Source organism: Manis pentadactyla, chromosome 9, assembly GCF_030020395.1.
Source record: "Manis pentadactyla isolate mManPen7 chromosome 9, mManPen7.hap1, whole genome shotgun sequence".
Lineage (NCBI taxonomy): Eukaryota > Metazoa > Chordata > Mammalia > Pholidota > Manidae > Manis > Manis pentadactyla.
Window position 1 is genome coordinate 17,512,096 of NC_080027.1, and position 13,600 is coordinate 17,525,695.

General features: G+C 39.6%; 1 protein-coding gene across 1 annotated transcript; it reads left to right on the forward strand.

Moving 5' to 3' along the window:
- Positions 1-2,803: 2,803 nt before the first annotated feature.
- Positions 2,804-3,742, forward strand: LOC118909723 (olfactory receptor 5AN1-like). Its single transcript, XM_036880468.2, has one exon. The coding sequence runs from the start codon at positions 2,804-2,806 to the stop codon at positions 3,740-3,742; it is 939 nt and encodes a 312-aa protein (XP_036736363.2).
- The last annotated feature ends 9,858 nt before the right edge of the window (positions 3,743-13,600 follow it).

Genomic DNA, 13,600 nt, shown 5'->3' on the forward strand with positions numbered 1-13,600 from the left:
TGGCCAAATGGGACACATATTTACAGCAGTGTAACAACCTTTCCACTAGCACCTTATGTAGAGAATTCCAATTCTTATTGGGGCCAGTGACATATAACAGTAGCCATTGGTAGCCAAGAGTCATTTTCTGGAGGAAAAAGCCCTGGTACCTGAGGATGCTTGGTGTACAAATTGCTCCAGTCTCAGGCAGCTCCCAAAGTGGAGGGCTTTGTCTTTCCATCCTAAGACTGAGACAATATGGATGGAGGATGGAGAGGGGAACAGCACCCAATGGGCTGAGTTGCAGGTTGTATGGCTCATGACTACCCATGAGCCTTCCCCCATAGTTGTCCACACTGACAGCTGGGCTGTCTTGACCCTGTGTCTACCATCTTGGTACCATGCCAACTGGATGGTTGGTCACTGGCCCGTTTGGGGGCAAGTGTTGTGGCAAGACCTGTGGGCCTCTGGTCAGACTAATACAGTTACTGTATAAGATGTAACTGACCATTTGCCTTTGGCATCCCCAGGGAATTATGAAGCAGACACATTGGCCCAGATGTGTTGGCCAGAAGGAAAGCCTGCCTCTGACATTGTTTGCTGTCATGTGGGGCAAAAGACAATGTGGGCTGGAACCCATCTGTGCAGCTTGCCTTTGACCTTTGAAGAAGTCAGCAGTGTATGGAAGGAGTGCCTTGTGTGCTCTAAGAGCTACTTACACTGAGTCTCACAGCAACATGGGACAATAGTAAAGGGGCTGATACCCCTTGTCAGGTGGCAGATAGACTATACTGGGTCTCTGTGCATATCAGAAGGATATTGAGATGCCATGACTTGTGTCAACACAGCTACTGTGCAGATCTGCAGACTAACAAAAGAGGCCTAGAGCATCTCTTTGCAGCCTAAGGCCGGCTGCAGGTGATTGAGGGCAATCAAGGCACCCACTTTACTGGACATGCGTTTCAAGAATGCGTGCAGCAGTTAGGGACAAAGTGGAAGTTTCATGTACCATATAACCCTTCATTGGCAGGGTTGATAGAGAGGTACAATGGTTTTTTGAAGTCTGGCCCAAATTCAGACAACAATAGTTCATGGGGTTGGTCAGTTTACTTATGGGCAGTGCTACGTCATTTGAATGAGATTCCAGAAAAAGAGCCTTGAGCCCTGTGGAAATGCTAGCACACACTGATGCCTCTCCTATACAGCTGTATGTGCAAACCAAAGAGGAGTTACTGCAGCCAGGATATGGCCAGCAGAGCAACCTCCTGCTGCCAGCCCTACTGCATTAAACCCTGGACACTCTATTGAGTGGATGTGGTCCTGGACATTTCAACACATAGACCAGCGATGGCTGGTCCTTCTGGCACCTTGGGGAGAAGGCCTGGAAGCTGGCCTCCTGTGTGTTCCTGGAGTAACAGCAGAGTGACCCCCAAAGATCACATAGTGTACCCAAAACATCTGGGAGGTAAGAGCATCTTACAGGGAAGTTTTGTTTTATCTTATGCCCAGTCCATGCACCTCCCAGAGCCCCCTGTACAGTGACACATTTGTAACTCTCACAGGGAGGGGGGTGAAAGTCTGGTGTACTAGACCAGGACCAGATCCCTTTCCTGTCACTGTCCTATCACGGGACCACTCTCTTGCATGGATCCTCCTGATGGACAAGATTGTCCCAGGCTGGTGTCATTTAAGCATGTATCCTATTGCCATTAAGTTTATTTTCTTCTATAGTCCCTGTGTCCTTGACCCACTTTCTGGCTGCAGCTGCCCTGCGATGATTACTCTGAACTCCCTACCTATTCAGCTACCGGCTTCTGAGAAAAGGGGAAGCTAGGGATTTAATCTATATGGAACTTTGAACCTAGCTGTGTCCTGTGGCTTGAGGATTATCTTGATTTTATTGCTGTTGTTATTGTATGTTATTAGTCTGGTTACAGTGCTCTAGTTTTCTTGCACAGGGGCCATTCCAGAAGATGGGGAGCAGGTAGATTGTGGGGGGAGATTTCTGGAGGGGAGGGCTGTGTGTATAATTGCAATATTTCCAGAATCTCTTGCCTGGCCTTAGCGCATTTCCATATCAATAGGTGTTTCCAAGGGGTGAACAGAAGTGGTCCATCTCCAGATCACTAGGTGATAACAAAGGGTGTGGAGAATGAGCACGTACTTGGACTGGAGAGGTTTGGTGGGTCCTGGCACCCGGGTCATGAGAGACAGGGGTGAGCAGAAGTAATAAGCAAGAAACTGGTTTCTTCTACTTCATTTCTCCCTTTGAGTGGTTTTGGCTTCAAAGGTTATTTGCCCCAGGCTGGCAACATATATCCCCCCCAGAGGTACAGTAAATGTTTTCCTTATGGATAATGGAAGAAATTCAAAAAATTTATCAGGATGACCATGGAGAACAGAAAGGCTATATGAAACTTAATGTGAATTGAGGCCACATACAGTTTTTGTATCAGAAAAGCAAGTTATATAATGCATAAACAGAGGTTCCTTAAAAAACCGTATTTTCATCAATGATCTCTATGTATAATAATCACAGAATTTCTATTCCCTTAAAAAATTCTTTAACAGATTTTTAAATACCTGTTTAAATTCTCATGGGAACTAATGCTTTAGTTGAGAACCCGAAGCACTGAACAGGTACTCCTTGATAATGTGAGATGAAAATAAGCTGTGTTTCCACCAGAACAGTGAGCATTTCCCTTTTTCTGGTGCTCAGTGGAGGAAAAGACTGGCACATAGGAGAATTGTAATGCTATCACATTTGGCCTGAGTCAGCAATGAATTCTGTTGTCTCTTTTCTGATCTTAGGAGCAGCAAGGCTATGATTAGGACAGGAAATATTACAGAGATCACCCACTTCATTCTCTTGGGGTTTTCAGATTTTCCAAGAATCAAAGCAGTGCTCTTTGTTGTGTTCCTGGTGATCTATGTTACAACTCTGACTTGTAACCTGAGCCTCATCATCTTAATAAGGATGGATTCCCACCTCCACACACCCATGTACTTCTTCCTCAGTAATCTGTCCTTCCTAGACATCTGCTATGTGACCTCCACAGCCCCCAAGATGCTCTCCGCCTTCTTCCAAGAACAACATACTATCACCGTAGTGGGTTGTGCTGTTCAGTACTTCTTCTTTGCAACCATGGGACTCAGTGACTCTTGTGTTATGACAGCCATGGCTTATGACCGCTATATTGCCATTTGTAATCCACTTCTCTACTCATCAATCATGTCACCCACCCTCTGTGTTCGGATGGTGCTGGGATCCTATATGGCTGGAATCTTTGGTTCCGTATCCCAACTGTGTGCCATTCTTCAACTCCACTTCTGTGGGCCTAATGTCATCCGCCACTTCTTCTGTGACATGCCCCAGCTGTTAGTCCTGTCCTGCACTGACACTTTCTCTGCCAAACTCCTACTTGCTATAGTAACAATGATCTTTGGGATAATAAATGCCCTTGTTGTCATGATATCCTATTGCTATATTGTCATCTCCATCATGAAGATCACTACAGCTAAAGGCAGGTCCAAGGCTTTCAACACCTGTGCTTCTCACCTGACAGCAGTTTCCCTCTTCTATACCTCAGGTAGCTTTGTCTATTTGACTTCCAGCTCTGGTGGTTCTTCCAACTTTGACAGATTCGCATCAGTCTTCTACACAGTGATGATTCCCATGTTGAATCCCTTGATTTACAGTCTGAGGAACAAGGAAATCAAAGATGCCTTGAAGAGGTTGCAAAAGAAGGGAGGGTATTACTAACTGCACTGTTTCTGAGATTTTTTTTACATATTATCCCTTCAGAATTATCTTAAACCACAATGCTGAACAATGAATAGACTGTTACAAATTTCACACTGCCTTCAGACAAAGAAGGTTTAATTTGTCATAAGTTATACAGAAAAATGGACCAATATATGATACAAATCCACACAAACAGCACTCCAGTTTGAAAAAGACAGATGCACCCCTATGTTTATCACAGCACTATCTACAATAGCCATTATATGAAAGCAACCTAAATGTCCATCAGTAGATGAATGGATAAAGAAGATGTGGTACCTATACACAATGGAATATTACTCAGCCATAAGAAAAAAACAGATCCTACCATTTGCAACAATATGGATGGAGCTAGAGGGTATTATGCTCAGTGAAATAAGCCAGGCGGAGAAAGACAAGTACCAAATGATTTCACTCATATGTGGAGTATAAGAACAAATAGAATATTTTTAAGTCTTGGGAGCTTCATTACTTTCAGTCTACATGAGGAATGGTCTCATCATTTATTAATATGCCCACATGTGTTTGTGAAACATCAAGGTTTAGAAACTTTTGGGCTTTTCCTGATTCTGAGCCTGAACCCTTAGAGATAGCTGGCACAGGCTGCAGGGTATAAAAACCATGACTGCTACATATTCTAATGCAATTACATGATGGTGATTGATGTTTTTTTCCTGTATCTGGCCAGATTTGGTGTAAACAGAGGAAGGAATTGGCATTTGGACAGAAAGAAAGCTTTCATATTTGTTTGGTTATGCCTCCTGGGAACAGCAGCCTGAGACAGCTAATGTTTGTGTTTCAGTGCTAACCATCTAATGAATTTTTGGTCACATGCTCATGTCTACCAGCTCTAGTCTATGGAAGGAGGAAGTTTCAACCATATAGGATCCCAGCACTGTCATAAAGTTGAATAAACTGAAGGATGTGGACCCTGAAGTGCCATTTACTTATGAGTCTAGTGATTTAGTTTCTGACATTTAGTGTCCAATGGGGGATTTTGATTGAGATATATATTTGAATTCCATGTCACAGCCAATATTAATTTCTGAGAGTTTGCATTCAAATTTCTCTTTCTTTCCTGCATTATATCCAGAAAATTTACCTTGATTTACATAGCCAATGGTTCCCCTTATCAAATATTTTCTGATATTTCAGCATCTGTTCATGTTTGGTAAGAGGAGACTTGTGTGAGCATTCATTGTTTTAATAGAGCTACTGAGTATTCAATATTGCCAAAATGAAGAATAAAAAGGATAAACTGGTATACATCCTCTCCTATTGTCCATGTTCTTCATTTTATGTTTTAATGATTTATGGTTAAAGGAGGTGATTAATAGATGGAGTAGAATGGTTAGAATTACTTTAATTCTGATATGTTCCTGGAGGCCTTAAATACCTAGGAAGAAAACAGACAGTAGGATAGGCAGTGTTCTCAGCTCTGGCTGGGTTATATTAAGCTTTTGGTCTTTGTGGTATGGTTAAAAGAATAACATATGTAATAGCACTGACTATTGATTTGCCTGATTGATACCAGACTTGAATAAGCTTATACAAAACAGATGTCGTTACAATTACATATAGTCCTTGGCAATTCATTTGGTCTTAATGTTGTTTTTAGTCTCAGTTTTGATGAGTGATATGAGTTATTTTATTTAATTAAGGAGTATAAGTGAAGAGGTATTTGAAGGTTTACCAGATCTTTCATGAGCTTCCGCATGGGCAGAATTGAGAGAAGGGGAATTGTTGCACCTCTGGGAAAGTATGTGAGGGCTTTCTCTCTGCCATGGAAAGAATGCAGTGTGAATAAATGTGTGGCCCCATGCAGGCATAGGTGTGGTCTCTGAAGCACTGCTTCTTGAACATGTATAAAAATGTGTGACAAGTCTCTTTGTAAGGGTTCTTGAGGTCTTTCTCAGGAGACAGACCTCTGAGGGGTTCATAATAGAGTATTGAATATAATCACTATGAAGTGCATTCGATCTCTAGATTTGTCTTTGTGTGCAAGTGTGTATACTTTAATAACATCTCCTCAATTCTCTTGCTCTCAAGCTGCTTGTAACCACCATTTTATTCTGTATTTCTATGAATTTGAATTTTAAGATTCCACATATTTATGATATTATACATTAGTGACATTGATCTCTGACTTACTTCACTTTTCATAATGATCCCAAATTCCATCCATGTGTCAGAAATTATAGGAAATCCTTACTCTCGTAGCTCAATAATATTCCACTGTTTGTATCTGCTGTGTCTTCTTCACCCATTCATCCATTAACAGGCACTTTGGTTTTTTCTGTATCTTGGTTCTTGCGAATAATGCTCAATAAACATGTGTGTGTGGATATCTTTCAGTATCCTGTTTTTATTTCCACTCTATATATATACCAAAGCAGAATTGCTGGGTCCTATGGCATTCCCATTGCTGCCCTTTGGGTACCCTCCATACTATTTTTAATATGGGCTAAAAGAATTTACATTCCCAAAAGGAGTATATAAAGGCTCATTTTCTACACGTCCTCACCAACACATGGTGTCTCTTGTCTTGATGACAGCCATTCTAAAGGTGTGAGATGAGTTTCATTTTGGTTTTCTTTTTGCATTTCCCAGCGTGTTTGTGCTGTTCAGCACATTTGTTATATATGGCATTTATTATGTTGAGGTATGTTTCTTTTATATCCAATTTTTTGATTGATTTAAGAATGAAAGTGTTGTATTCTGTTAATGGTTTTTCAACATCTTTTCAGGTGATCATATGATATTTATCTTTCATTCTATTAATGCAGTGTATCAAAGTTATTCATTTTTACATGTTGAACCATGCTTGCATCTCAGGGATAAATTCTTCTTGTTCATAGTGTATGATCTTTTTGATGTGTTGTTGAATTACATTTATTAATATTTTGTTGAGAATTTTTGTATCTATACCATCAGAGCCATTGGTGTGTAGTTTTGAGTGCCAACTTTCAAGAGTCTGAGGGATGAAACCCCAAAGCATCTAGTTCTGAAATCCAACTGGACTTAAATCCAGAAGACCCACAGATTAGAGCATAGAGACATTTATCACCAATTTTATCCCAGGTCTTAGTGCAGGGGTAGCATTCAGACACATCCAACTCCCAGCATCTCAATGAAAAGATCTATTTGCATATTGTAAAAGCTGCAGAGCATGTGTGAGGCTACAGACAGAATTCAATCCTCGCTGGAGACCAGGGAGGTCTGCAAGTGCCATCTTTGCATTCCCACACTTTCCCACTCCAAGTCACCAGTCTCTCCTGGGAAGGAGCTTGTGTACACACCTGCTGGTCCAGGTTTTGTGATTGCTGCTCAGAAGTACATCCATGTTAGCCTGGCCCTGTTGGTCATTGGCACTTGCACATGTGTCCCAGAGGACAGAAGCCCACAAAGAAACAGTTCTTAACTGATTATCATCCCCAGAGACCAGTGCAGAGAGTGTAGAAAGAAATACCCAAGTGTAGTATTTCTCCAAAAGAAATCTGTTTATGTATACGTACTTTCAAAATGCTTCCTGAGTGTCTGGTTCCAGTCACCCTGCATCTAGTTGTTGAAAGAGATCTTCCATTTCAGGTCACTGACAGTTCTTGCTATTCCATAAACTACAAGGAGCTACTGGGAAGACCAAAGGATGCTGGAAAACCACAAAGAACTGAGAGATGACTATGAGGTAGGGCCTGGATAGTTGATAAGTTTCATCTACACAAGACAGCCTTTTTGGACTACAACAGGTAGCTGTTTTATTAATGTACAGAACGCAACACAGAGAATCAAGACAAATGAAGAAACAGAGCAAACAAACAAAAAGAACATAAAACTCTAGAAATAGACCTTACTGAAGTAGGGATAAGTGACTTACCTGATGAACAGTTCACTTATGGGGAAAAAGGTGTTCACCAAGGTTAGGAAAATAAGGCATGAACAAAATGAGAATTTCAACAAAGTTGCAAAATATAAGAAATAGAATCACATAGATGCATAATAAAATAAACTGAAAAATTAAAAATAGATTCAATAGCATACTGGATGAAGTAGAAAAATACTCAATGAAATTGAAGATAGGTCAATGCAATTCATCCTTTTAGAAGAACAAAAAGAATAAAGAATGGAAAAAGTGAAGATAGCTTAAGGGACTTATGGGACACCATCAAACACATCAATATTTGCATTCTTGAATTCTCAGAAGGTGAAAAGAAAGTGAACTGAATGAAAGCTTAGTTCAATACAGTTGAAAATATTCCCTACCAGGAGAAAAAACAGACATCCAGATCTAGGAATCTCAGAGTACTCCAAATAATGTAAATCCAAAAAGAACCATATCACAATGTATTATGAATAAAACATAAAAATCTAAAAAGAAGGATTCTTAAAAGAGAAAGGGAAAAACAACTTGTTATATACAAGAGAACCTATGGAAGACTATCAGTAAATTTTCCAGTCGAAATTTTGTAGGCCTAAGAGAGGGTGGCACAATACATCAATGTGCTAAGAACTATGCCATCCAAGAACGGTCTACCAGGATAAGCTGTCCTTCATAGTTGAAGTAGAGGTAAAGAGTTTTCCAGACAAGGAACCCTAAAGATTTCATTATGAGTATATTGGTTTTGCAAGAGATTCTAAATGGACTTCTTCACATAGAAATGAAAACCTGCTAATTGGTAATAGGAACCATATGAAAATATAACTATCACTGGAAAGGTAAAACTAGTTAACTTCAGATACACTAATGTCATTGTAGTGGTATGTTCCTTATAAATCTAGTATGAAGAGTGAAAGAGAAAAGTAGAAACACAACTGTAACCACAAAAATTTGTTAGTGGATACACAAAATAAAAAAAGATGTAAGTTTTTGCATCAAAAACATAAAATGTGGAGTCAGAAGGGTAACTGTAGTTTTAGTACGTGTTAGAGCTTAAGTTGTTTTCAGCTTCTAATTGACTGTTATAACTATAATAGATGTTTTATATAAGCCTCATGATAACAAAGAGCCAAAACCTCTAGGTAATACACAAAGAGAAAAGAATTTAAGCATACCAGCACAGAAAATCATTAAATCACTAAGGAAGAGAGCAACGAGAGGAGTGAAAGGATTACAAAACAGCCAGAAAACAATGAACAAAGTGACAATAGTAAGTCCACACCTCTCAATAATACTTTAAATGTACCAGGACTTTCTCCAGTGAGACACATTGAATGTACGAATATATGAAAAAACAAAGCCTAACTGTGTGCTGCTTACTAAAGACTCATTACAGCTTTGGAATCACAGATAGACTGGGGGTGAAGGGATGAGAAAAGAAACTGCATGTAAATGGAGACCAAAAATAGCAGAGATAGCTATAGTTTCATCAGAAAAGACAGAATTTAGCAGAGACTGAGAAGAGAAAAAGAAGTTCATTTTATAATAATAATAAAGTGGTCAATCCAAAAGGAGGATATAGCATTTGTAAGAATTTATGTGCCCTGTAGGGGAGCACCTAGATATAGAAGACAAATATTAATAGAGATGAAGGGAGAGCTAGACAGCAGTACAATAAGAGTAGAGAGCCTCATTACCCCTTCAAACAATAGATCGATCATTCAGATGGAATGCCATCAATGAAACACTGGACTTAAACCACATGTTAGGACAGATGGACTTAACAAATATTTACAAGCATTTCATCTAAAGGAGCAGCAGAGACATTTTTCTGGAGTCATTTGGAAGCTTCTCCAGGATAGACCATATGCTAGGCTACAGAACAGACCTTAATATATTTAAGAAGATTGAAATCATATCAAGTATCCTTTCCAACCACAATGGTAAGAATTCAAGTAGAAGAAGACAGCTGGAAGATACATAATATGTGGAGACTTAACAATATGCTCTTGAACACCAGGGTGTCAGAGAAGTAATCAAAAGAGACAGAAAGTAATATCCTAGTTGAATGAAATGGAAATACAACATACCAAAGTTTATGGGATGCAGCAAAGCCATTCCAGATGGGAAGTTCATAATGATGAATACCTGCATTAAGAAGGAAGGTCATTAAAACAATCTAAGATTATAATGTATGTAACTAGAACTAAGTAGTAGAAGGAGGAAAATAACAATATCAGAGTGAACGTACATATAGTCAAACTAAAGGATAGTAGGAAACATTAATGAAAGTAAGCACTACCTTTTTAAACTGATAAACCAAACAAACAATTCGCTATACTCATCAACAAAAAAAAAATGAGAGAGGACTGAAATACATAAAATTATAAATGAAATAAAAGACATTAATAGTGATACCACAGAAATACAAATCACAATAAGAGACTATAATGAACAATTATAAATGAACAAATGGGGCCATCTAGAAGAAATGGACAAATGGTAGAAACATACAATTCACTGATACTGAATCATGAGGAAATAAAAAATCTCAATAGACCAATTAGCAAGAAGACTGAGTCAGTAATCAAAAACTACCTACCAAAAGTTCAGAACCAAATGGCTTCACTGGTGAGTTCTATGAAACATTTAAAGAAGAATTATTGAGAATCCTCCTCAAATTCTTCCAAAACATGGAAAAGGAAATAACACTTCTAAGCCCACTTTATGAGGGCAGCATTTAAATGATACCAAAAATAGGCATAGACACTAATAGAAAAGAAAGAAAAGTTCAATATCTGAAAGAACATAGATGTAAAAGTCCCCATACAAATATTGGCAAACTCTAAAATTCATATGGAACCACAAAAGACCCCAAATAGTGAAAGTAAGCCTGAGAAGGAAGAATAAAGCAGGGGGGATCTCGCTTCCCAACTTCAAGCTCTACTACAAAGCCACAGTAATCAAGACAATTTGGTACTGGCCCAAGAACAGAGCCACAGATTAGTGGAACAGCATAGACAGTCCAGATATTAATGCAAACATATATGGTCAATTAATATATGATAAAGGAGCCATGGACATACAATGGGGATATGACAGCCTCTTCAACAGCTGGTGTTGGCAAAACTGGACAGCTACATGCAAGAGAATGTAACTGGATCATTGTCTAACCCCATACACAAAAGTAAATTCAAAATACATCAAAGACCTGAATGTGAGTCATGAAACCATAAAACTCTTAGAGAAAAACATAGGCAAAACTCTCTTGGACATAAACATGAGCGACTTCTTCATGAACATATCTCCCCAGGCAAGGGGGATAAAAGCAAAAATGAACAAGTGGGACTACATCAAACTGAAAAGCTTCTATACAGCAAAGGACACAACCAATAGAACAAAAAGGCATCCTATACTATGGGAGAATATATTCATAAATGACAGATCCAATAAAGGGTTGAGATCCAAAATATATAAAGAGCTCATGAACCTCAACAAACAAAAAGCAAATAATCCAATTAAAGAATGGGCACAGGATCAGAACAGACAGTTCTCCAAAGAAGAAATTCAGATGGCCAACAGACACATGAAAAGATGTTCCACATCACTAATCATCAGAGAAATGCAAATTAAAACCCCAATGAGATATCACCTCACACCAGTAAGGACCACCACCATCCAAAAGACAAACAACAACAAATGTTGGCGAGGTTGTGGAGAAAGGGGAACCCTCCTACACTGCTGGTGGGAATGTAAAACAGTTCAACCATTGTGGAAAGCAGTATGGAGGTTCCTCAAAATGCTCAAAATAGAAATACCACTTGACCCAGGAATTCCACTTCTAGGAATTTACCCTAAGAATGCAGCAGCCCAGTTTGAAAAAGACCTATGCACCCCTATGTTTATTGCAGCACTATTTACAAAAGCCAAGAAATGGAAGCAAGCTAAGTGTCCATAAGTGGATGAATGGATAAAGAAGATGTGGTACATATACACAATGGAATATTATTCAGCCATAAGAAGAAAACAAATCCTACCATTTGCAGCAAATGGATGGAGCTTGAGGGTATTATGCTCAGTGAAACAAGCCATGTGGAGAAAGACAAATACCAAATGATTTCACTCATCTGTGGAGTATAAGAACAAAGAAAAAAAACTGAAGGAACAAAACAGCAGCAGACTCACAGATCCCAAGAATGGACTAACAGTTACCAAAGGTAAAGGGACTGGGGAGGATGGGTGGGAAGGGAGGGATAAGGGGAAAAAAGGGGGGGCATTTTGATTAGCAGACACAATGTAGGGGGGCCAAGGGGAAGGCAGTATAAGCACAGAGAAGACAAGTAGTAACTCTGCAGCATCTTACTATGCTGATGGACAGTGACTGTAATGAGGTATGTGGGGGGAACTTGGTGATGGGGGGGAGTCTAGTAAACATAATGTTCCTAATGTAATTGTAGATTAATGATACCAAAATAAAAAATTTATATTGGCAAACTGAATTCAACAATACATTAAAAGATCATACACCATGATCAAATACAGTACATTGCACCCCATGAGTTATTTATAACTGAAAGTTTGTACCTTTTGACTCCATTCACATGAGCTCCATTAAAAAAACAGAACCAAACAATAATTGTAGGAATGATGTTATGTAGATATATTAAAGGGAGGATTAGCAATGCAGCATAATATATTGCAAATAATTCCAATTCAGAACACCAAAATTATATCTAGCATTAATGGAGGACATGCTGTGTATGACACACTCCAATAAGTGCTGTGTAATCATTATCTAATTTGATTATCTCTATGAAGAGCTACTTAATAAAGTAGCCATTACTATCAGCTCTATTTTATAGGTGCCAGTAGTGAGGCGGGGAGAGGTTAATTTGCTCGAGGTCACAAACCAGCAAATGGAAAGCCAGAATTCCACCCACCTTGGCTGATACCAATGTTCATGTTGGAACCATCAAAAGTCATGATTCTGTCATGAATTAATTTTATTGTATTCCTTATTGCCTCAATTTCCTCACTTATGCATAGGACATAATCACATGTCAGCTCTACAGGTTTGCTGTTATGATCGTTTAAGATCAGGTAATTGAAAAATTGTGCGTGTGTGTGTGTGTGTGTGTGTGTGTGTGTGTAATGGGAGTGCTTTAAAAACAGTGAGGTATTCACAGATCTACTTTACTGTTCTGAAGCTGTTTTATCAGCTAGCTGTGTCATGATCGTGGAATATTTCATCTCCTCTTGCTTCAGATTCCTCATCTGGGAATTGAAGGTATCAGACTAGGTCATCCCTTGGTACATAGCAGGTCTACTGACCGCACATTAGTTAAAAGAAAAGCTACCATCATGAGATCATGAGAGGACCACGGGGAACTGGGTGATGGTGTCAGAAGGGACCTGGCAAAGTGGGGCATGAGATTAGCTGGGACAAAACCTCCGTGACAGACATGTCCCCAGAAAGCAAGTACCTAGGGACTCTCCTCCCTCTGACTGTCTTTTCTCCTGGCACATCTGCCCTTAATAACACATTTAAGAGGACCCCCAGGTGTGGGCATCTCTCTCGCTGTGAGTGGACAGCCAGTTTATAGACGAAAGCTCCTGTCTTGGAGTGTAATAGGGCTCACTGAGAAAACTCTTTTGGAAAAGAAATACGCAGTTTCAACCTTTGGTGAGAACTGTGTGTTCCTGAGGGATCTGGGTCAAGGTGAGAGGGCAAGATAAGAGGGTTCAGAGGATTCCGTGCTGTCTCAATAGCTGTGGGATCCTCCCTGTAGGACTGTGCGAATGAGGTTTGTGGTCCTCAGTGTCCCCGTTCCTCAGTCTCCCTCCCCCTCACCTCCACACCCTCCACTTAGGGCTCTTCCTGGGGTTTTCTCCTTATCCATGTTGTCTGTCCTTCAGTGAAAAGATTAACCTCTTATTTAACATTTCAGGTATTACTCTGCGGC

Bases quoted from the DNA above. Each gene is read 5' to 3' on its own strand.
- LOC118909723 (XM_036880468.2), top strand. From the start codon at position 2,804: ATGATTAGGACAGGAAATATTACAGAGATCACCCACTTCATTCTCTTG.